The following is a 24,085-nucleotide window of genomic DNA, read 5'->3' on the forward strand; positions in this document are numbered from 1 at the left end:
TCATCAATACGAGGAAGAGGATATTTATTCTTCACCGTTTACTTGTTAAGCTCACGATAATCGATACACATCCTCATAGAACCATCTTTCTTCTTTACAAACAGAATAGGAGCACCCCAAGGTGAGGAACTCGGACGAATAAACCCCTTATCAAGCAACTCTTAGAGCTGAGACATCAACTCCTTCATCTCAGTAGGAGCGAGACGATAAGGTGCTTTAGCAACAGGGGTAGCACCAGGAATAAGATCAATATGAAACTCTACTTCTCTATCAGGAGGAAGACTAGGAAGATCATCTAGAAAGACATCAGGAAACTCAGCTACAACATCAACATCAGAGATAGAAGGATTAGCTTTTCGTGAATCAATCACATAAGCCAGAAAATGATCAGAATGATTCTTAGTCTGTCGGATACATCTAAGAGCTTTCACAAGAGAAACAATCTTCACACTACCCTTTTGTTTATCACCATAGACAGAAACTACATCACCATCTGGAGTAGTGATATGCACAATCTTCTTAGAACAGAGAATAACAGCACCATTTTTAGACATCCAATCCATACCCACGACAATATCAAAGCTAGAAACAGTAGTGGGCAACAAGTCAATAGAAAAAGAATGACCCTCTATCTCAATAGAACAATCAAAGAAGCCATTGCGAACCATAGAAGTACGACCATCAACTATCTCAACCTCAATTGGTGTATCTAATGGGCGAGTTACTGTACCAAGCTTAGGAGCAAATAAAGTAGACACAAAAGATCTATTTGCACCAGAGTCAAATAACACATTAGCAAGAGAAGAATTAATAATAAAGGTACCGCTAACTACCTCATCATCTGATCGAGCCTGTTCAGCTGTCATGTTGAAGGCACGAGCTGTAGTCCTCGGTCGCTCATTCTTTTTCTCACCCTCTTTTGCTTGCGGGAAATCAGCAATTTGATGTCCAGTCTTTTTACACCTATAACAACGAGCCTCCCCTGTACAATCTTTAGCCAAATGACCTGTAGCGGTGCACCTATTACAACGAAGAGTGCTAATAGTACACTGCCCAGTATGCTTAGACCTGCATCTATCGCACCAAGTCCCAATCCTCTTATCATTACTGCTATTGGAAGAATTACCCTTAAACCTTTTATTCGACCCTGAAGACCTGTCATTGCTCCTTTTAAAACCAGAATTACCGTCTTTCCTAACCCTGGACCCCAAGTCATACTCCACACGCTTGGCCTCATCAATAGCCAAACTCAAGGTAGTTTTACTCCTACAGAACCCACGATACTCAGCTGGAAGCCCATTCACAAAACGGGTAATAGTAGATGCTTCAGTACCACACAAGTGAGGGCAGAATGTCATCTTCTCAGTAAACAACTTAGCATATTCTTCCACAGATTTATCCCCCTTTTTGAGAGTCAAGAACGATTGCTCCAATACCTCTAAGTCCCTGTCAGTACAATACTCCCTTTCAAATAACCCAACAAAAGACTGCCAAGTCATGCTAGAAATGTAAGCTCAACCCAAAACAGTGCGACGAGTATTCCACCAATCTAAAGCACTATCCTCAAACATTCTCGAGGCAAACAACACTTTCTTATTCTCCAGACAATCACAAGATTCAAATACAACTTCCATTTGCATAATCCAACGTCTATTGGCCACTGGATTGTGACCACCCTTGAAAAACTTTGGCTTGCATTTCATAAAATTATTATACTCATGAACTGTATCACGGTTACCCCCACGATCATGATTATTTCTGTTAATAATCCTATCACCATCATCCCTACGCCTCCTATTAGTATCACCATCCCGACCATCAAGGGTCCTGTCCTCCTGTCGATGAATAGAGTGAATCGAAGAAGTATTACCCGTGAAAGAACGGGTGGGAGATGGTTCCTCATTCCGGCAGTTCCGGCGAGAGTAACTCTCTCCTGACCTTTCAGGCTGATTCAATAGATAATCCCTCTCATTTCTGATTTCAGTCAACTCAGCTCTTGTCCTGGTTAATTCATTGGTGACACTACGAAGCAATTCAGCCATTTCAGCTTCAGTGGGACGAGGATTCACATTGTTATTTAGGTTACTAACACCCGGTCCATTAACACCATTCATGCTCCTTCTGTTCACCATAATTCTATAAAATCACAACGACGAATTTAGAGACGGATATAGCGAGAAGTCAAGAAAATAAGGCTAAGCTACAAAAATATGCATATACACCACAAATACATATAAGCCTTAATCCTACTCTCACTCTCAAACCAAACCCGTCCTAAAGTAATCATGCTAAAGCTCAAATGCGCAATATATCACTAGTTTAAGTCCAAGACCTACACCTATGGCCAATGGTTCACTTAAACTATTACTCTGATACCAACTTGTAACACCCTGCTTATAAAAATGTGGATTTCAAAAATTTTTCCAAAATAAAACATAACTCCGTTAAGTAAAGTGCGGAAGCGTCGTTCAAAAATCCCATTTGATCCGTAACGGAATCGATAAAAACATAATAAATGTCTTAAAAGGTGTTACCAACAATATCATCACAATAGCCCAAATGAAATCCACAATCAACGTAAAAGACAACCGACATAATAATGGCCAAACGGCTAAATAATAAGTCTACTTAAATAAATGCAACTATGGGTAACTAAAGCCACAATCCTCAAGCTCCATAAGTAGCTACCCATCTCACCATCTACCGATCAGCTTCAAGTCCTAACTTGAGGGCACAACATTTTTCCACAAAACACAAGTGTCAGCTTAAAAGCCGAGTAAGATAACAGGTTAGTACAAAACAAGGATTGCCAATTAAAACATTTTTATAAAGAAATATATCTCACACATATGTATAGGCACAATCACCCAATTCCACGTTAACAACATCATAAGGATATTTAATCCTATAAAGTGCCTAGCAATCCTTATTATTCCACGTTACAACACAATTTCCACATTCCACGTGATTCACGTATAGTTATGCCATTATAGTCAACAATAAAATATTTGTGTGTAGGCGGTCATAAGACCTTGAGGAACCTCACACCCGACATGATGGGTAACCTTTCGGGGTCCATCGACATCGTTATGGATAGGCATAACCAAATCCATGAGCAAACCGTTTCCGCACGTATGGTGGTCAATCACTCCACCCGGTATACTCTTTCTACGATGATTGAGTCACACGGGAAGCATGTACATTGCCCCCGAGTGATCCACGTACACAAGAGTCCATTGGACTAATGTGGGTTAAGCTTAACACTTTTCCACGTTGTGCTCGAGACTTAAACACACGATAAATTCCACGTTAACACATGATAATTCCTCGTTAAACTATTAGGGCCCCTAACGTGCTTCGTGATATGACAACTTAAATAAGTCTAGTGTACTATGTGTACAAGTCCAACAATAAAGACACGTCACATTCACCATCACACATCATTATCCATATAGCATACATAATTAATAAATTCCCAAATAACCGCCCAAAAAAATCCCATACAACACATATGCATGAGATAACTTCAATAATTAAAAGGGGTTATATTAAAACTACGTTTTATTGTGTCCCCCATCGTGACAAAAGTAAGTTATCTTACCTTTAAGAGCTTCACAAACCACAAATAAGAATATTTTACCAAGCTTGTTATGTATTCCCGACAACCTATAGACGACCAATAATTAAGATAAGCCAATAAAGAATAAACACTAAAAACTGCTAAATAGTACATCATAAAATCACTTTTATTCATCTACTACTACTCGATTAGAAAGCAACAAAATGAAAATGTCACTTTATTTCCTGTTGAACGACTCGTGTGAAACAACAGCAGAAGAATCCATTTGTTTATGATTGTTATTCACCAAAGAAGCCAAAATTACACCAAACAATATATGTATATATATAATATATTGTTATTATGGTTATATTAATCAGATAAAAATGTTTTGTTTCCCATTTTGTCAGTATCTCATGAGATGGCAGGAACAAGTGGCCAAGCCCAATTTTTTCGGTCATATAATTTTAAAAAAGAGAACAACACACTTTTTCATTCTCATTGTGTATTACTAGTATTAGGACTAATGTACTATGATGATGAAACTCGTTACTAACTCACCTGGCCACAACTATCCTCCTCATTTATATTTATTAAACTTACTATGTACTATAACTAGACAATAAAACAAGCAATAGGAATGAACCACAATTTTGACTCCTTTCACTTGTATGTCATACGACATTTTCAAAGAACAACAAAACCAACCAACTTTTTCTCTTTTAAATTAGACTACTAAAACAACATCTTTTTATTATTATATACATATAGGTACTTCAATATGTATATATATATATATAATTAAAACAAATGGACAAATCACCTCTCCTTTCTTTCTTTTGATCCATACGAAACATAGACACAGAAACAACATGACTTTGTAGGATACACAATTTCTTATATAATATTATATATAGGGCCTAGTCTTGTATGTATGAAGCAAAATATGTATTTTTATTATTTACTTTCATTGAAACCTGGACACACTTGAGTATCTCTTTTGTGAAAACTACAAACAACCAAGCCACAACACCTTTAATATATATATATATATATATATTATATTAGTTTGATAAAATAAAGAAACATTCAAAAAGACGACAAAAGTTGACTTCTTTTATTACCTTATTAATTGTGTTACTGCTATGGGAAAAAGAGGAACACGAATACATTCTAATGGTAACAATGAACTCCTTTCTTTTCTTCTATTGGGAATGACGGCTAGAGACTGCTAAAGATAACAATTTTCTTTTTCCTATTCGACGGCACCAACAGGGAAAGTAAACAATGACTAGATTATGGACTAACCTGACATCTTATTAGGTTTTAGCAATATTAACATTTAACACCCTCCTAGTTTAAATAGATTAATGGCAGCCTCAAGCAACTTTATATAACGACAACTAATATCAAGTCGACACTAAAGGGAACACACATCACCTTAACAAACCTTAATGGTAAACATATATCGCCACTTTTAATCGCACAAAATGGGTACCCCTACCCAAATTTATCCACCTAAACAAATAATAATTGACATCATAATTATTCACCTAAATATAAGGTCACCTAACTCTAGGACAACATTGACTAACGGTCAAAGTCAACGAAATGAATAAAAGAGTTCGGGATGTTACACCTTACCTCAAATCTTGCCTCACTCCCCCTTTTTCCCACCAAAATTCTCTTCCTTACGTGGCGCCACATGGCGGATATCCCCCACCCTTAAATATCCCACTCCTTTTAGCCTAAGGCCGGTCACTAAGCTGTGTCGACAGCCTCTTCCACGCCTCGTCGACTAGGCAAGGCTCAGGGAGGGAGTCCATCGACAGGAGCTTCCTTAGACTTGTTTCGTTTGTACGATGACCATTGACGCGGAGGAGGAGCATGGGGTGTGACCTTGTTAACGTTAAGTTGTTTTTTTTTATTCAAACGACTAGATTTAAAAAAAAAACTCCTCTATAAAAACCAACTTCTATTCAACCATTCTCATCTCATTCACTTCTTTTCACTCATATATTTTTATACATAACAACACACACTCCTTACATTTTCACTAAATATGTCGAGTTCTGACGAAGATTCAGTTTCATACATGAGTAAATATACAATAGATGCGGAAATGTTAAACACTTTCGTTACTTTAATCGAAGATGAAGAAGCAGAAGCAGAGAGCTCGAGAATGGCAATCAAACCAAAAATACCGAGACGAACACTAACCAGAAACCATGTGGAAGCCTCCACACTTTTATACAATCATTACTTTGCCCTGCAACCCGTTTTTCCTGCCGATTATTTTAGAAGGCGTTTTCAAATGCCGAAAGAAATGTTTCTTCGCATAGTGAACGATATATATAACTTTGACGTCGTACAACCATTACCGCCCCACTTTGCATTCTTCCACAATGCTCCAACCGACGCTGTGGGTCGCCCGACGTTAACATTTTTCAAAAATGTACTTTCGCTATACGCCAACTGGCTTATGGTTCTACAGCCGACCAGTTAGATGAATACCTCGAAATGGGTGCTCAAACGTCTGCCGATTCGTTGAACTCCTTCTGCAAATGTGTTGTTCAATTATATCATGCCGAGTTTTTGAGAAAACCAACACAAGAAGATGTTAACCACGTGACCGCTAAACATGAGGCGGTACACGGTTTTCAGGGTATGCTTGGAAGCGTTGATTGTACGCATTGGGCTTGGAGAAACTGCCTAACGGCATGGCAAGGCCAATACACTCGTGGTGACAAAGGACATCCGACGATTATGCTTGAAGTGGTTGCTTCTTATGATTTGTGGCTTTGGCATGCTTACTTTGGACCCGCCGGTTCGAACAATGACATCAACGTCCTTAATGAATCTGACTTGTTCGACCAGCTTCTCCAAGATAGAGCTCCTGCGGTAAATTTCACCGTTAATGGCCAACAGTTTACAAAGGGTTATTATCTAGCTGATGGTATTTATCCAGAATGGGCTACACTTGTCAAGTCTTTCAAGTGTTCCATGGACCCTAAGACCTCTAAATTCAAACGCTTCCAAGAGTCTGCAAGAAAAGACGTGGAGCGTGCTTTTGGGGTACTTCAAGGCCGATGGAGAATCCTTCAACAGGGTGTGCGTCCATTAAGTATTAACAAAATTAAACGCATCATGTACTCTTGTGTGTTGTTGCACAACATGGTCGTTAAATATAACGGGCGTGCAATCAGTCCTTTGGATTTGGAGGTAATTCCCGATAACCCGCCAACGCGTTCTTGGGACGAACGTGTTGACATTCAGTTACGTATGACAGGGGAGTTACGTGATAAGGGGACACACAACCGTCTAAGAGGCGCCCTAGTCGAGCACATTTGGAACTTGCCGGAAAACCAACATGAACGTTGAGTGTATTTTGTTTTTTCTAGTTGTGTTTTTTTAATTAATAAATGTAATGTATTGTGTTTTTTATTTATTAATGTAGTGTGTTTTTTTTAATAAATGTAGTGTGCTTTTTTAATATTTAATTTTAAATAAATGTTGAATTATTTATTTTTTATGTAAATATAAAATAAAATAATAAAATAAAAAGTGTAGAAGAGGTATGGAAGAGGGGTTATAGGGAATGATTGTGGAAGAGGTGGATGAAGAGAGAGAAAAGCTGATGTAACAGTGTGGAAGATGTGTGAAAGAGGTGGAAGAGGTTCTAGCTTAGTATAAGGCCTAATGGAATTGAATCATGAAGGTCAACACAACACAACAAATACGTTTAATGTATAGCTTTAGGTTGACGAGTGTAACCCTCTTACAACCCATCAACATGTTGAATATAAAAAATAAAAAAACCACTCGTATATGTTATGAACTCAAAATGAATAGTTCCAGATGTTACTAACTATTTTTACTTTCTCATATCTCTATCTTAAATTGCAAAGTGTCTTTCAAAATATTTATACTTTGTTCATAATATTGCGTGGATCTAATCTGCACGAATATTTTCAACTTATACATTGAAGTAGGTTTTGATTAAATACGGAGAAGGGGATTTTTTTATGATCTCTCCAACTTGACCCCTCAAGTTGAAACTAACTTGAGGGAATCTCAAATGTTAATACGGAGTATTAGTTCAGCACTTCGATACGACTACCCTGTTTAGTAAGTTGGGGGCCTTGTTCCAGCCTAAAATACTAAACAACCTTAAACTAGATACAATAAACTTAATTCTATTTCTCCTTGTGACGTCGGCGAGCCAATATGCGGATAGTCGTAGATAGAATCGTGAATTAAATCATTCCTTTCTCCATTTTCCCTTTGTCTTCGAAAGAAAAGTTGCAAGTGGCTTGGTACGCATTCAAGACTTTATACCTATAATAATTGAACAGATTGATTATTTATATATCTCCTCTTTTTTTTTTTTTTTTAATAATCTAAGAAAACGTATGAACTTTTGGAAATTGATATTTTTAAATTCATATAAGGATTCCTAGCTTTGGACGACAAGTAGATACGTGACAATTTTTCCAACCTTTTTTTTTTTCCTTCGATGAAATTTAGGAACTATATTGTAGTTTACAACCCGTAAGCTAGCCAATTAAAACTATCAAAATCTTAACAAAAAGGGGTCACAGATTCAGATTCACATTCACGCTCACATGCATTCATTCAAACAGGTCCACAATGTTATCAAGAGCTCTAAATGCCAAGCCTAGAAGGAGTTTGAAATGGTAATTAAAGCATGTATCATCATGTATATATATAAAAGGGAAACGCAGATGAAATTACTTCTTTCGTTTTACTATATCTACATTTTTCAATATCTTAATTTATGGTGGTGTATATACTTATCGTATGTACGTATACATTTATTTCTTCATCATGTTGAAAAGTCACATACAAAGGCTAGCTAGTAAATTGAACAGATTTATATCTTTCCATTCGTTCATCCATTGTTTTAATTAATTGACTTTTTTATTAATGTCCGCCTTCATATTATTTATGTTTAATTTGAGGTTAACCGGCCATTTTCATCACAAAAAGAATTTGTGTAAATATGTTATTTGGTTTGGTATAGCGAAGAAAATGAGCAATCCTCGTTCTCTCTATGTGAATATGATGATATATTCATCGGCTGTGTGGATGATATGCCGGTGGTGTCATGTCACCATGACGAAGGAGATAGTCTGTGGCTATGGACAATGAAGGATGTGATGAGGGCGTCCGTTGGTGTAATGGGAGAAAGTGCATTAGGAGTAACTGAAAAGGTTGTGTTTTTAGATGGTAAGTGCCATGTTCTTAAAAGGTTTAGAACGGTTTGTGTTCAGAGGAAGGTGTTTGCACAACGTATAGCTCGATTAGCATCCCTTTGTGAACAGTGTGCTTATCTTGTTCCGCTAAATGCTTATCTTTACTCGAAAAGGTTCAAGTTTGTAGTTTGCGACTATTACCCCATGGGTAGCCTCCATGATTTGCTTCTTGGTACGTATTCATAGTTCCTTTTTTTAAGTACACAACTGTATATCATGTCATTATGATTTGAAACTTGAAAGCAGGGATCATTATTGTAACATAAAAACTAATTATAATTAGCTAGGCAACATATATATACTATCTTTGGTGTTTTGACAAGACAGGATTAAGGGTTTGTCACTATAAAATGTTATTACAGGTATAAAAAATGTAAAATTTCTAACATGAGTTGAATGTCTTTCTTGTGTATAGATATATTCTAACAAATTTCTCATGGATTCAATTTCATATATGATCTTATAGGACCAAGGAAACTTGGACACACACCTTTAACATGGAATGAAAGGTTCAAGATAATCTTCCAAATAGCAAGAGCCATTGCCTTCATTCATTCGCAACCTCGACAAGACAAAGACCTCATGGTCATCAATATCCATGGCAACCTCAAAACCTCCAATATCATGATTGATATCGATTTCAGCATTCGTATAGCTAATTACGGTTTTACCCAACTTGCAACCGAAATATGTGATGTTGATAAACAAAAAGCACAATCGCCGCCTTCCCCGTTGCCACCGGAAAACAACATAGATAAACTATTGTCACAAAAAAGTGACATATATCATTTTGGAATGATGCTTTTGGACATACTTGGAGGCCCAAATGCTTTAATTTCAACACAAAGGGTTTTTGAAAGAAAAGAGGATATCTTAAGTAATAAGTTTGAGTTTTTTGAGTTCCCCTACGAAGGGACGGACAAAATGCAAATTTTCAAGGTTTTCGACATTGCCATGGCATGTGTGCATAGGTTACCTCAAGTTCGTCCTACTATAGAAAACATACTGTTATATTTATGCAAGTAATAACAAGAACAAAATTTCTCTAAATCATTCTCATCTTGTTAATTAGAACTAGATTTTATGTTGTTGAATTGTATTTCGTACTACTTTTCTACTTAAATTAGAAAGTTAAAGGGTGCATGTAAGAGTAAAATGTACTCGTATATAATTAGAGGTTTAAGTTTCTTTGAACTTTCTCATTTGTAGTAATAAGCCTTTTACAATAATAATAATCTTACAACATAAGATATTTTTTCTCTCCATCTATATATCATCTCCAACTATGGGTGTTACCGAGCCGAGCCGAGCCCGAACTCGACTCGAAGAAAAACTGGTAGGATCGAGCTCGACTCGAAGAAAAATTGGTAGGCTCGAGCTCGGCTCGATAGCTCAACGAGCTTTCAGTATGTAGGCTCGAGCTCGACTTGGTATAGTAAAATATGGCTTGAGTTCGGCTCAAAAAAGGCCCGACCTTAGCTTGTTATGTCAATAAATATGGTTCGAGCTCAGCTCGAAACTCTAAAAGCTCGAAAAATTTGACGGGACTTGACTATTAAAGTATCATAGATACATATAAATAAATAATATATTAAAAGCTCGATAAGTACTCGACCCGAGCTATGTAAAACCCGAGCTCGAAAAATTACAATATTTACACACTTATACATGTGAAAAAGAAAAATTCACACTTTCAAGTGTGTAAAAATATATCAATTGTTCACACTTAAGAGTGTGAAAGTTAATTTGTGACACCTATTTACTTCACACATGGAGAATGTGAAGAAATTATGCTTTACAAATCAGCTTTCACACTTTTAAGTGTTAACATTTTTTTTTTTTACATTTATAAATGTGAAAAAATTATAACTTTTGAAATATATTAACACATTTAAATGTAACTTTTTTTCTACACATTTTTATGTGAACAAATAACAATTTTGTTTTTAGTGTTTTAGGATTAATTAATTGTGAGTTTTGGTGAAATGCGTGAAATGTAGGTTGGAGATAGGGTTGTCAACGAGCCGAGCTTTTATCGAGCAACTTGAGTTCGACTCGATCGAGTCGAACTATTATCGAACTCAAGCTCGAGCCCGAGCCATAAAATCAAGCTCGAAATAATTATCGAGGTTTAATTTTTTTTTCACACTTTTAAATGTCAATTATTTATACACACTTTTAAATGTAATTAAATTAACATAATTTTTCACATTTTTTAAATATATAAAAAAATAAGTGTAAAGAAATAACATATTTATTGTAGTGAAATCACCATTCACAATTAAGCTAGTATTTATTCGTTTCACATCTACAAAATATTTAAGTTAAATTCAAATTTGTTGCATAGGTTTTTCTTTTGTAAAAAAGTAACGAACCATCTTAATTACAAATAGCTAAGCAAAAATTTATTATGGCATAGTTGAAATATAATCGCTTAAAAGGATAATCAAATATGCTAAAACAGCTTAAATTTAAATCAGTCATCCCCGATAACAACTGACGACAAATGTGTGTTTTACACTTTTATTACGCAATAGTAGGCAATATAACCCGAATCTCTGAGTTTAGAGAAAGATGTATCAATCCTAACAAGTATTAAATATTTAAATTAATTAATTAAATCCTTTATTATGACAAACCAATATGAATAGTAATGTATACTGTATAAGTTTATGACAAACCAATGTGAACAGTACTATATAAGTTTAAGAGCATAATGCACAAGGTACCCTTAAACCATTTAAACTTTTGTTATATTTGAAAGCTTAACACTTATATATATTAGATTGGGACCAATCTAGCTAATAAATTATATACCTACTTATGTATTTATTGGTCAATTCTTTAGGGCCGAGTTCTTATATTTTACACCTATTTTATTTTTGGTTTAAGTGTGTGCGTATTTGAGCGTGCTCGAGGTATTGCGCATTTGTCAATATGTAATTGCTTTTGTTTATATATATATATATATATAGGTAATTTTTGTACTTTTTGGAAGTTTACCTGTCTATAATATTGCATTTGTGGAATTGTCTTTAATAAAAGAAACCGATACATGTGATAACAATTATTTCGGCGCCACAATGCGGGTTCCTAGCTAGCTACGAATAATTTGAAGGATGATAAAGACCGCCGCCAATTAATTAACATCCAATAAAAAAAAAAATTCAACCGATCGATCGAATTGAACTAATCCTGTCTATGTGCAATATAACGTGCCATATGGTACAATGGCGCAGCCCGGTCAGTGTTGAAAAAATCAAGCTCAGCCAAAGCCTTTTCCAGCAGCTCTCGGGCATATTCTTTAGCCCCCTCCAATCCCATCAGTTTCGGGTACGTCGATTTATCAAGCAACAAATCCGTGTCTACATCCAATATATCATCCACCACTTGGAACAACAACCCGATACACCGCGCGTATCTCCTCATCCTTTCGACTTGTAACGCCGTTCCCCCTCCCAATATCGCCCCGCCGACTACTGAGGCCTCTATCAGCATGCCTGTCTTGCGGACGTGAATGTATTCCAGTTCATCCAATGTGATACCTTGCTTACCTTCACTGTGAAGGTCGACTATTTGACCTGCTATAAGGCCCACAGACCCAACCGCTGACCCTAACTCACTTATTGCCTGAATCACCTTAACAGGTTCAACTCCTGTGGTCTTGGTGGCCAGATGTTCAAACGCTAGCGAAAGCATAGCGTCCCCGGCTAGAATCGTGGTGCCGTCACCGAATATTTTGTGGTTTGTAGGCTTCCCTCGTCGAAGATCGTCATTATCCAAGCACGGGAGATCGTCATGCATAAGTGACATGGTATGGACCATTTCGAGAGCGGAAGCCATTGGCATTGCGGAAACCTCCATCCCACCAACTAGCTCACACGAGGCAAGACATAAGATGGGTCGTACGCGTTTCCCTCCCGCCAGCAACGAATACCTCATTGCTTCGTGCGCTTTCAATGGTTCTTGTAACGGCACGGCTTCATCCAAAGCTTGGTTCACGAGATTTGCCTTTTCCGTCATATAAGTATCAAAATCAAACTCTTTGAAGTAGATCGGATTTCTTTCGGATTTAATTGTTTGGAGTGTTGTTCTTTGGTGCTCAGCAATTGAAGAAGAAGAAGAAGTGGGTGTGACATGATTAGGATGTTGTGTTGCATGGATTCTAATGGGTATTCTTTGTTTGATTAATTGGGTAGAGTAGTTTTTTTGGGGTTTAATAATGCACATGTTTTTATGGTAAAATGAGTTTTCCTTGAAGGAAACGGGAGAAGAAATCAAAGCCATTTGAAATGGTGTTTTGATAATATAGTACGTATAGGTGGATGTTTTAATCGATCTATTTGTGAGTGAGTATTTTGCTACTTGTGGTGTTTTCTCCTTATATATATAGGAATATATATGAAGGTACGTTGATTTTGTTAAGTACGAATATTAAATACAGTTAAAGATATAACGACCATTGCTTTCCAATCTTGCATGCTACTTTTAATAATTTAAAAATCATTAGTTTCCCCATATTGACTTTAAGATCAAATTGTATCAACTACTTTGATAAATGACGTCGCAATCGTATTACAGATCAAATAATACACATGAGAAATGTGGCTGCTTTATATTTCAAGTGTGAGCAATTACACCTTGATTGCGTCAAATAACAAAAAAATTTATAAGACAACCAATTAAAAACTATTCTCTTATATATCATTACTAGCGAATTTATCTGGGTTCAACCCGGACATTTTAATTAAAATTATAAAACTAAAAAATATGCAAGTAATTTTTAGAGATAGTGAATTGAATAACACAATATTTATATATTGATAAAGTACCTATTGCATTAACAAAACATGAAATGATATTATATATTATATAAAATAATTTTCTTTGTTTGTAAGTAAAAGGTTAATAACTTTAAATAAGCATTTAGTGACCTATTTTTAATTAAAAATAGTGTAAATTATTTATGACATCATAATTAAAATAAAGAACTTTTAAGTAAGTTGTAGACTTAATTGCCACATCATATTTTATCTAAAAATACTTTTGAAAGACAATTGTCTTTTACTTATTATAGCGATATAATAAATATTAAAAAATAAATACGTAAGAATTTCTATACTTAAGTTTAGCTAGGTACATACGATCACACCTTCACAAAGTTTATCATATCAAATATATCTTTATTTACAGGCAATACTACACGCTTAAAAATTTACATGCAATATCAAGATTTTAATATGTTAAAACCATAATAAAAAGATGAGAAGTTGGTAATGATAATTGATATAGATGGATGAGAAGGAGATTTGATATATTTAGGTAAAAAAAATTTTGTAACCTGCTATATATAACTAGTGAGCGGGTGTCACATTCTACCTAGGCAGAAGTATGCGGAATGTGACGTACCTAAATCGCAATCACACCTCATATCCAACAAGGCTGGAAATTATTTTTTAACCTTTGGTAGATCTGGAAATAAGCTATCTACTTTTGGTAGGGGTAAGACTTTCTATATTTCAACTTCCTCTATACACCGTCGAAGACTGTATTGGACCCAAATCACATAGAAAATGGTATTGGAGTTACTTATACTTTAATTTTCTAAATGAGATGTTTAATATATCATTGATATTATTTCATTGTATTTTTACAAAAGATGATATGAGTTTCACAATGAAAAGTTCAATGTCCAAAAAACCTATAGGTTATATCCCAAATCTCCTCGTTACTAATATTTTGCAAGAGTAAATTCACGGATCATCCATGTGGTTTCACCGAGCATCTATAAACAAGTCTAGTTACATGGCCATCCCTGTGTTATGCATTTATTTTAGTTAAACGGAGTTAATTGTTAATAACCCCATGTGCATCTCACATGAGGACACTTGTGTCTTTTCTCCATCTTCAATCTAACGGAGGTGTTTGAAGTTTTGGTGTCTTACTGATGAATTTAATTTGATATCTTTGATCTTTTCTATATAAATTTAACTCTAAATTTAATTTAACTTATGTTGCATATGGATGCTGGTTTTAAATTTATCTGTTGCCTTTGGATGTTTCTACAATTGCAGTTACTTTTGAATAATATGTTGGTCTAATTTACCGAGGTTTGCATTTTTTTTTTTCCAAGAAAAGGTGTTCAACTAGTTAGTTTAGAGTGTTTGCAGTTTTTTTTTTTTTTAATTTTTTAAATTGAGTGTTTGAAGCTAAAAGCTATTTCGTCTATAATATTTGTGTAGCATTTGATTTAACTCATAGGTTAGGCTGTTTACGTCTAGGATTGATTTCAGAAATGGTTGGAAATATTCGTTGAGATATCCTGATTAAACCGTATAATACATGTCAATAAGACTCGTCATTTCAGTTAAAACAAACATAAAAACCTTTTCCGTTTGTCCATTTACCTTACTAATTTAATAAAGTATATATATAAAAAAAAATCGCACATACTTGTTTTATATAATTAAAGTTATTAATTTTAACTTGTACGCTTATTAGCAATAATGTTTTTAAGGACGACGATAGGTTGCATTTCATCAAAAAGCGTCATATCTAAGAAATTAACGATAGTAATTAACACAATCAATTAATAACGCTCAAAGTGTTTTGCGATTTACATATATATATATATATATATATATTTACATAAAATCTGTAGTATGTTAATGTTTTGAAAAAGGTCCGGATCATGCATTATGGCTATATCTAGATTTGTATTTTGTATTTATAAATGTACTTTTTAGTAACTAGCGATCGACTTGCTAGTTAATTATTCTAATAAAAATCCTTCGTTGTAAAACTTTTTTACAAAACATCATTTTATCAACGTATGGTTATAGCAAATAGGTACAAATAATTAAGCCTTGCCTTGAAAAGTGTACATACTACTATACCATGTAAACCAGAAAAGAGGAACGTGAAAGGGAGTGTGGTTTGCAGATTCCAGGTATGTTCAATCAGCGTGTATTAATTGTTTGTATATGATTGGATTTATGTAATTTCTCATACTGTATTAATATAGACAGTATGAGAGTACTACAAAAGATCAAAGTCAAGAAAATATCTTTTGACATCACCACAAAATACGTGTCGACCTCATGAATTAGGGGCTCCTATTATAAACAACGAGATATAGACACGTGTACTTACTGACAAAATAGACTTCCTCTTAAAACCACCGACTGTTTCTTTATATCCACACGTGAGAGGATACTTTTGTTACTAGGGAGTCGAGCCACTAAAAGCTCGAAAGTTTTTCGAGTTTGAAATTGAGGCTAGCTCATGCTCGGGCTTGATATATGGTAACACTATTTCATCTAGTGAAGTTCAATGCCGGCTCAAACTAGAGTTACTAGCTTCGATAACTCGATTGAGATACATAGGAAAGTAAATCTTGTAAAATCTGATTTATTATTAGCTGTGGTAGAAAAATAGATGCATGATATTGTACCATACCTACAAGGTTATAATTATTCCATTATTTTAAATAGTAACTTAACCGTTCAAAAATGAATCCAAGTCTACATATCGCAATTAAGTTAATCATCAATATTACTGTAATAGATAAATGTGCACGTCGCACTGTAACATGGCAATAAATTTCTGCTTTAGATTCAAGGAATCTGTTGACTTTTCACTACAAGAGAGAGCGTGCGTAATTCGTACGTGCGGTGACCAATATTCTACTACCATTTTACTTTCAACACCCCTTGCATTAGTGAAGCTTCCATGCAAGATTTGAGGAGGCAAGTCATTAATTAGTTGTACTTTACTTATTCCTAAAACATGGTCAACTCCATATAAAACTAATTAAGTGTGATGACTTGGCCAATTAGGCCATTCGGAATGAGGCATTCCCTTCCCAAGGCACGCCCAAAAAGTGCAAGGAACGTCCCGGGAACCCCTAGCACACCGCCCTTAAGGGCGTCCCGAGAAAAAAAAAATCTTTCCTTCCAAATTCGAACGCCCGCTCACAAAACTTATACCTTTGATGACCACACACTCCAAGGCTTTCTTAAGCATTGAAAATATCCTGAATACGTATTTAAATTACAGTGGAAACTAATTCACGGTTACATATATACTAGCTAGGGGTGAGCACGGTTTGGTTTGGAACGGTTTTTGCCTAAAACCGAACCGAACCTTTTTAATTATAAATTATAACTTTTAACTCATTAGTGACAGAAGGAACTATTTTCTTTTTTTTTTTTATCTATATATCAAAACCCACAAAAATAACATATCTTAATTTGGTTTATTTATTTTTGTTAAAACGTTAGCTAGCAGCTAGGTAGATCCATGATGGTTAGGTTTGACATAGTCAAAGTGATTTGGTGGGGTTTATCAGAAAAGTGATTGGGTGATGTACTATATAAAAGGGCAATGACCATTGGATCCTTATCATCACTCAAAGCAGCTTCCTTGCCTAGCTAGTAGCTGCTATACTCAAACTAAATCCAAAAATAATATATTAATTAAATTAAATATTAATTAATGGGTGACGACGGCAGATCACAAAAACAGCTGCACTTTGTGTTCATGAAGTATGATCCTGAATATGAGCGCCTTCAATCTGATAGGTAATTATGATTGTTAGCATTATTATTCACTTAATTTCTTTTGCCACCCCGCCACACACTATATATAATAATGGTGTATATATGTTTTAAATGTCGTTTATTAACCAAGATAGTGTTTTTACTTTTTATCTAATACATATATACTAGTTAGTAGTTACAATTCATAATGAATGACGTAGATATGGCTGCAGGACAAAGAGAGGGGTAAGGGAGGTGGAAATGTACTTGAGCAAGAAGCATAATGACTTGTTGGCTAAGACACTTGAGCCTGGAACTTACACCAAAACCTTATCTTTGTTCATTGTTGATGCTTTTGCTGCTCAGATCACTGATGCTCAGGTACCTCCCTCCCTTTTTTAATTAATAATAACACGTACACTACTTAAGTTAATCACCCACAAGATTAATTATTTAGACCGGCCTTATCTAGCTAGCTAGGTTGTATGGCTCTTCTACCTCTAATATGTGGTGTACGTGCGTACCTTACGTTTCAGGCCAATGTGCTTAGATCTGCAAAAGAAGTTAGAGTGGTGGAGAAGAACCAAGAGCTTGCTAACTAATTGATCGATCCATGAACTATATATATAAAAGTATATATATATATTAATGTTCGTTCTTAATTATGACTTTCGTCAGATATATCATTGAATAAGCACCTTATTTACGAGTAGTAATTAATTATCTACTTCTACATAACTAGCTAGCTAGCTAGAGACTTACCTACGACATTATCTGTGTATAGCATTTGATTTTATTAATATGATTATGGACGTACTTTTGGTCTTGTGCTTCAAGAAAATGTATTAATTCCTATCAGTACGTCTGAACGTATTTTACGTTTTACTACATCAATATTGGCTCGCCGATTATTAACCATAATATACGTAGTCAAGACTTTTGACTTAATTAGAGGGTATTCAAGATATATTATTGTACTTTTTAGTTAGTTTTTCATTTTCATTATGATCTAATCTTACGATGCAAATCGTTTAACTAAGAAGGGATAACAATAATTAAGTTAGCAATTATATTGAATAGCTTCAAAGCATTGTCGTCAATTACTTTCTTCTTCACAAGTATCCATGACGGTGGAAAGAAAGAGTCCGTCTAATCTTTGGAGTTTTTTGCGAAATATATATTTTTCATTTTAGCCATACACAACAATACATTACATAAAAATTGTTGTACAGACATCAATTACCTTTTAATAGTAGTAATGACGATGACGGTGTGCTGGTGGCGGAAACCGATGATGGTGACGACGAGTAACGGGGATAATTAATGAAAAAAAGTAATTATTATAAAGAAGATAACAGATATTTAAATTTAAATAATAAAATATTGATAATGATATTTTTTCGAACATTCAGTTGGAACACGACATCGGGGAAACCTTACCGTATAATGTTGAAGCCTTGTACGTACCATAAACAACGAGATGTTGATCATGAGCCGTTAGAAGTATTCAGAGGGAAAACTCTCAAAGTTTTGTCATCTCTAAGGATCGAACTCAAGACCTTAGGTAAAAGCAAGAGTGTTTCTGACCAGTTGTACTGATGTTTCATTGGTTGACGATGATATAATTAATTATATTTCGCATCTAACTTAAGGTTCATTAAATGTGTAATACATAAATATCATTTGGGGCTTAATTATTTTCAATTTTGTCATTAAAAAAAAACTAAAATGTAAATTGGGGCTTGATTAAGGCATCAATTTTGCTATATCCCGGGAATTGGCACAGCGCGTCAGCCAAAATCAGTGTTATCGTATTTGGCTATTTGCCTTAAAAAAGCACTATTTTCACACTTAATGAAAATGGCCCCGAAGCGGCCGCGAGCGACGAAAAACGAACACGAAGAATTAGCAATACAATTATATTCACCGCCAATCAAAAGACCCGAAATCGCGCCGGCCATACCGCCGGTGGTGGTTTTCGCTCATGGTGCTGGTGCTCCTTCTACTTCCGAGTGGATGATTAGGTTTCACTTTTTTTATTATTTACCTTAAAATCAGTGGTACATTATGCCTTAATAATAATTAGCCAAATTCACATTGTATACTGAAGTTGTGGAATTCATATGAAGTTTTCAAGTCAAATGTAGTAATCATTTTTAATCTAACTAATTAGACTTTATATTTAATTTATTGTAGAAATTGTATGTGTGTGTGTGTATATATATATACTGTCAATATTAAATGATCAAGTACTGTAGCACATTATGCTAATTGTGCTAAGTTAGATCACATTGTACACCGAAGCTGTGGAATTACGATAAAGTTTGACTTTTGAAGTCAAAATTGCTAATTAAGGTTTAGGGGGGTGTTTGGATTAGCTTATATTCTGGGTTTATTTGATCTGGAAAAAAAGGAACCTTGTATCTATTGTATATTATTCTCCAAATAGCAGACGAGAATCTGAATATAATGCTGCTTACTGGAAATGATAGCTTAATATGAAAGTGCTGGCCATGAAGGGCAAATCGGTGGTCCGTGGAGTCATGTATTTTTTATTTAGTTTTCTGCTTGCTTACTTCAAGATTTGTATTGAACATCAGGTTTGAGTTTTATGCAGATGGAGGAACTTGTTGGCCAAAGCTTTAAATCCTATCGAGATTGTAACTTTTGACTACCCATGTGAGTTTTGTTTAACGATTAAGTGAGTATAAGGAATTTTCGAGTTCTTATGTTCTTTGCAGTGTGACTGTGTGAGGTTAGCACATAAACTAATTGTGGCTTTTGGCAGATATTAATGGTAAAAGAAAAGCTGCACCAAAGCCTGAAAAACTGGTTGGGTTTCATACGGATGTTGTAAAAGAGGCTGCTGCCAAGTACCCTGAACATCCTTTAATTTTAGTTGGAAAATCCATGGGTTCAAGGTAATGATATATCTGTTAATATTCTTGCAGGGGGGTTCTGTAAAACTGTCTTTAGGCATATATAGTTGCAGTTAATAGTGTATTTTTAAAGAAGCCATTCTCTGATTCCGTGCAGAATCAGTTGTATGGTAGCTGCCGAGATCGATATTTTGGTTTCAGCTATAGTTTGCCTGGGATACCCACTAAAGGTTTTTCTACTTAAGTTATCTTTCCATTGATTATTTTGTCTATATATACGTTTTAATGAGTTAGAATATATAATTTACTTTATATTCTTGGTCTTTATAGTCCTCGATGAGAAACATGCCCTATATCAAACTTAATGTTGCAGGCTACGAATGGAGTCATTAGAGACGAGACCCTCTTGCAACTCACGGTTCCTATCATGTTTGTACAGGTAAAACAACAAACTTTTATGAAACAATAGCATATGCAAACACTGCTTCTTGTGCACTATCGTGGGTTAAATTTTATCTTCCTTTTATGTGTGTTTACATTGCTGACATATGGGCCTCTTTTTAAATGAAGTCTTCTCTTTTCTCATTCACAACGAAACCAACTATTTTAATGTTGGTGTTACTTTGCATAAATCGTTGCTTTTTATCTTTGTTTGACATAGGGTGGTAATGATGGTTTTTGTCCACTGGCATCGCTGGAAGCCGTTAGAAAAAAATTAAAAGCTGTAAATGCTTTGCATGTTATCGAAAATGGTGATCACTCATTTCAAATCGCTAAGAAGAATCTTGAGTTAGCTGGCATGACTCGTGAAGAAGCCGAAGAACGTGCTGTTGAAGCTGTTGCAATGTTTGTTTCACAAATCAGAGGGGAAAAGGTGAACAAAGGTTCTATAAGTAAGTTTGTATGAGTGATAATTTTTTCGTATATACTATCCTATATCATATTATCAGCATAATTGTAATATCTGGTGAAATATTAAATTTCTCTGTCTTGCTTCTTAAATTTAGTCTTGCTTGAATTGTAATCCCTGACATTGATTAGCTCATTTGAACTGTTTTTGAGGAATATCGGTGGGGGATGGGTTACCTAGTTGAGAAACAGGTCATTTGTTAGAAATTGCACACAAAACAAACATAATTCTAGCATACTAGTTTCAATAAAATTCTACAACCACAAGTTTTGCTCATTGAACATACACGAACGTGCACACACACACACACACACACACACATATCCGCACCTTCTTTACAGAACCCTATATATATTCATCGATAGAACGGTCCCTTTAGGTACGTCTCTATCTTTACATTTACAGTCACTTCCCTTCCTTCTCGAGTTTTTGTTTCTTTTATTGTGATCACCAATTCATGGTATGCAGTTGCTCATGCCCAATTTTTTCTTTTTTTCCACGGTTACACCTCCAAAACCATGGATAAATTGTTTTGGGCCAGGGTTCGGCCAGTGCCCATTGTTGTGTTGATCATAGTAGTGCATCTGGTCAGCCACTTTCTTACATTTCTTTCATTTTATTGGCAAAAGAATGTTCGTTTTCATTACGCTGGCAGCGGGCACTGGTGTTACATTTGTTTTGGAATTGACAGGGGAATTATTATGGTTATAGGTGTGGTCAACTGGTTTTTGGTAGCCACAGGCATTACATATATTCTGGGCATTTGTTGGGACATTTTTATGTTGAGTGGTGTGTTCAACTGATCTTTGACATTGGATTGAAGCCATTGTAGATTAGTTTATATCATGTGTATATAGCAATTTCTGCAATGGGAATTGGATTCCCATATTGCAAATTTGGAATTGGATTCTCATTTTCATTCATCTTTCTCCATGACTTCGTTTTTTGTTTTCTTTTTTGTAAGTGCCTTCTTTCTAGCTTAGGAGTGTGACATTACATCTTCTATAAGTATAAAGTTTAATGTGCAGTGGTAGTTAAAATATGCATTAGGACTTTTAACAATCCTCTAGTTTGTTGGGTGGAATGTTACCTTGTCAAAAGACTTCTGTTATAACTAGGAAAGTTATACCTAAGAAAGACGGGTGCATGCCAGAAGTCGTTTCTATATACGATTTTATTCTAAGCGAGTCAGCTAAAGAGAGACGGAAATATGGGCGAACAAAAACATGATTGATTTAGCTTTTAGACAGAGTGACTTGGTAATATTAAACTATTAGACCTTACAGACATAATAGCATGAATACGAATGCGAATTATATTTTTAGCATAAGAATAACATCTATCGAGTTCATACTTTTATCACTTGATGAGGCTAGAGTTTTAAGAGTCAAATCTGGAGCAAGTTGTTGATAGTTTATCCTGATATACGTGTGAACTATAGGTCATGCTTTAACAATATAAGAAATGGTACGAGTATTTGATGTAAGGTTACCCATGTGTGTTTCATTGAGAATTCCACCATGTATGTGATATGGTAAAAACTTTTAACAATACTGATTATGAAGGAAACGAAGTACGAAGCAGTATATTACTTGACTTAATCAAGTAGCGTGCAAAGTCAAGCTGGAGATGCTCAGAGCATTGTACGTTATTGGGAAGTCTAAAGTTTGATGCTTTCAACATGTAATATTGATGCTATTGGGAAATATTAGATTCTTTCGCTGGGTCAATGGAATGAAGATGTAGTTTTGCTAAAAGCTCTTGCAAAAAGCATGGGGTAAAGGTGGTGTACTAGAGATGCTAATAATCAGTTAGAAGATAAAGAAGACTGAGCTTGAAGATACACGAGTTGTGCATAATTGTAACTTTATTTTAGACTTTAATGATTACACAGTGGCGAATTGATGGCGGTTTAGACTATTGGGAGGCCTTTACATGTAAAAATTGGTCAATGAGATACACTAAGTCAGATAGGACATGCAAATATACTAGGGGTAGGATCACTAATTTTATATGTTGCTAAAATAATGACTACAACTATCTAACATTATAAATTCATTTAGTTACAGAAAATAGCAGGTGCGCTGCTTCAAGAATGGCCAAGGGCATTCTACCACAATGTGTTTCAAGGATGGATGACCATGTTGGACTTCACGATGCTGGTGTTGAACAAGTCAAGGATATTGGTAAGCAGGCATGTAATCTCATGAAGTATTGCATGATTAGAAATAAAGATCAATTTGCAAAACAACCAACTCGCCATGCGAGGATGAGGAAATCAGAACGGATACTAATAAACAAGCTTAAGAATCCTGTTTATGACAAGGATGGACGAGGATCAACAATTGACAAGCCACTAAACATAGATTAGACTTTGCATATTTGGGTAATAGCCACGTGTTATAGTAATTGGGATAGCCATTAGCCAGTTTAAGTATATTATCGAAATATTGTAATTGTAATGTAATTATTTTTGTGTTTTCATGAATGAAATCTTGGAACGTGTTTCATATATATATAGGGGAGCAATCAAATAAGGACAGTTTTAAAATAAGAACGGTGAGAACACTTAAAAAACATCATTTTGATGCATTAAAAATCCATAAAACTAACATAGTGTTTAACTAATTATCATTATTTAAGTGTTTAACAACACATTGATCCGTCAAAAGTGAAAAAATCACATTTTTTGTTGGATGCATCATTTTGATGAATATGCATCCAAGATGGATGCACAAAACAAAAAACGTGATTTTCTCGATTTTGACAGATCAATGTGTTGTTAAACACTTAAATAATGATAATTAGTTAAGCACTATGTTAGTTTTATGGACTTTTAATGCATCAAAATGATGTTTTTTAAGTATTCTCACCGTTCTTATTTTAAGACTGTTCTCATTGGAATGTTACCTTATATATAT

At 35.0% G+C, this 24,085-nt stretch overlaps 6 protein-coding genes across 8 annotated transcripts; 4 read left to right on the forward strand and 2 right to left on the reverse strand.

The window, feature by feature from the left end:
* Positions 1 to 161: 161 nt before the first annotated feature.
* On the reverse strand, positions 162 to 1,499 carry LOC122611022. Its single transcript, XM_043783972.1, has one exon. The coding sequence runs from the start codon at positions 1,497 to 1,499 to the stop codon at positions 162 to 164; it is 1,338 nt and encodes a 445-aa protein (XP_043639907.1).
* A 4,580-nt stretch (positions 1,500 to 6,079) lies between these two features.
* LOC122611023 (protein ALP1-like) lies at positions 6,080 to 6,940 on the forward strand. Its single transcript, XM_043783974.1, has one exon. The coding sequence runs from the start codon at positions 6,080 to 6,082 to the stop codon at positions 6,938 to 6,940; it is 861 nt and encodes a 286-aa protein (XP_043639909.1).
* A 1,665-nt stretch (positions 6,941 to 8,605) lies between these two features.
* On the forward strand, positions 8,606 to 9,863 carry LOC122609696 (probable inactive receptor kinase At2g26730). The gene is made up of 2 exons (XM_043782644.1): positions 8,606 to 9,007; positions 9,302 to 9,863. The coding sequence occupies exons 1-2, from the start codon at positions 8,674 to 8,676 to the stop codon at positions 9,859 to 9,861; spliced, it is 894 nt and encodes a 297-aa protein (XP_043638579.1). The 5' UTR covers positions 8,606 to 8,673; the 3' UTR covers positions 9,862 to 9,863.
* A 1,982-nt stretch (positions 9,864 to 11,845) lies between these two features.
* Positions 11,846 to 13,209, reverse strand: LOC122580343 (geranylgeranyl pyrophosphate synthase 7, chloroplastic-like). Its single transcript, XM_043752615.1, has one exon. It carries the CDS (start codon positions 13,120 to 13,122, stop codon positions 12,025 to 12,027), a length of 1,098 nt encoding a protein of 365 aa, XP_043608550.1. The 5' UTR covers positions 13,123 to 13,209; the 3' UTR covers positions 11,846 to 12,024.
* Positions 13,210 to 17,257: 4,048 nt separating this feature from the next.
* On the forward strand, positions 17,258 to 18,263 carry LOC122580460. Of its 2 annotated transcripts, none has more exons than XM_043752729.1 (3): positions 17,258 to 17,417; positions 17,597 to 17,756; positions 17,912 to 18,263. In XM_043752729.1, the coding sequence occupies exons 1-3, from the start codon at positions 17,332 to 17,334 to the stop codon at positions 17,975 to 17,977; spliced, it is 312 nt and encodes a 103-aa protein (XP_043608664.1). In that variant the 5' UTR covers positions 17,258 to 17,331; the 3' UTR covers positions 17,978 to 18,263. The 2 variants fall into 2 exon arrangements, with proteins under 2 accessions (XP_043608664.1, XP_043608665.1); XM_043752730.1 differs by having other exon boundaries at positions 17,609 to 17,756.
* An 801-nt stretch (positions 18,264 to 19,064) lies between these two features.
* LOC122580572 lies at positions 19,065 to 23,678 on the forward strand. Of its 2 annotated transcripts, none has more exons than XM_043752843.1 (7): positions 19,065 to 19,399; positions 19,993 to 20,054; positions 20,164 to 20,296; positions 20,412 to 20,484; positions 20,628 to 20,693; positions 20,916 to 21,147; positions 23,228 to 23,678. In XM_043752843.1, exons 1-7 carry the CDS (start codon positions 19,230 to 19,232, stop codon positions 23,533 to 23,535), a joined length of 1,044 nt encoding a protein of 347 aa, XP_043608778.1. In that variant the 5' UTR covers positions 19,065 to 19,229; the 3' UTR covers positions 23,536 to 23,678. The 2 variants fall into 2 exon arrangements, with proteins under 2 accessions (XP_043608778.1, XP_043608779.1); XM_043752844.1 differs by having other exon boundaries at positions 23,234 to 23,678.
* Positions 23,679 to 24,085: the final 407 nt, after the last annotated feature.

This window comes from Erigeron canadensis, chromosome 8, assembly GCF_010389155.1.
Source record: "Erigeron canadensis isolate Cc75 chromosome 8, C_canadensis_v1, whole genome shotgun sequence".
Classification (NCBI taxonomy): domain Eukaryota; kingdom Viridiplantae; phylum Streptophyta; class Magnoliopsida; order Asterales; family Asteraceae; genus Erigeron; species Erigeron canadensis.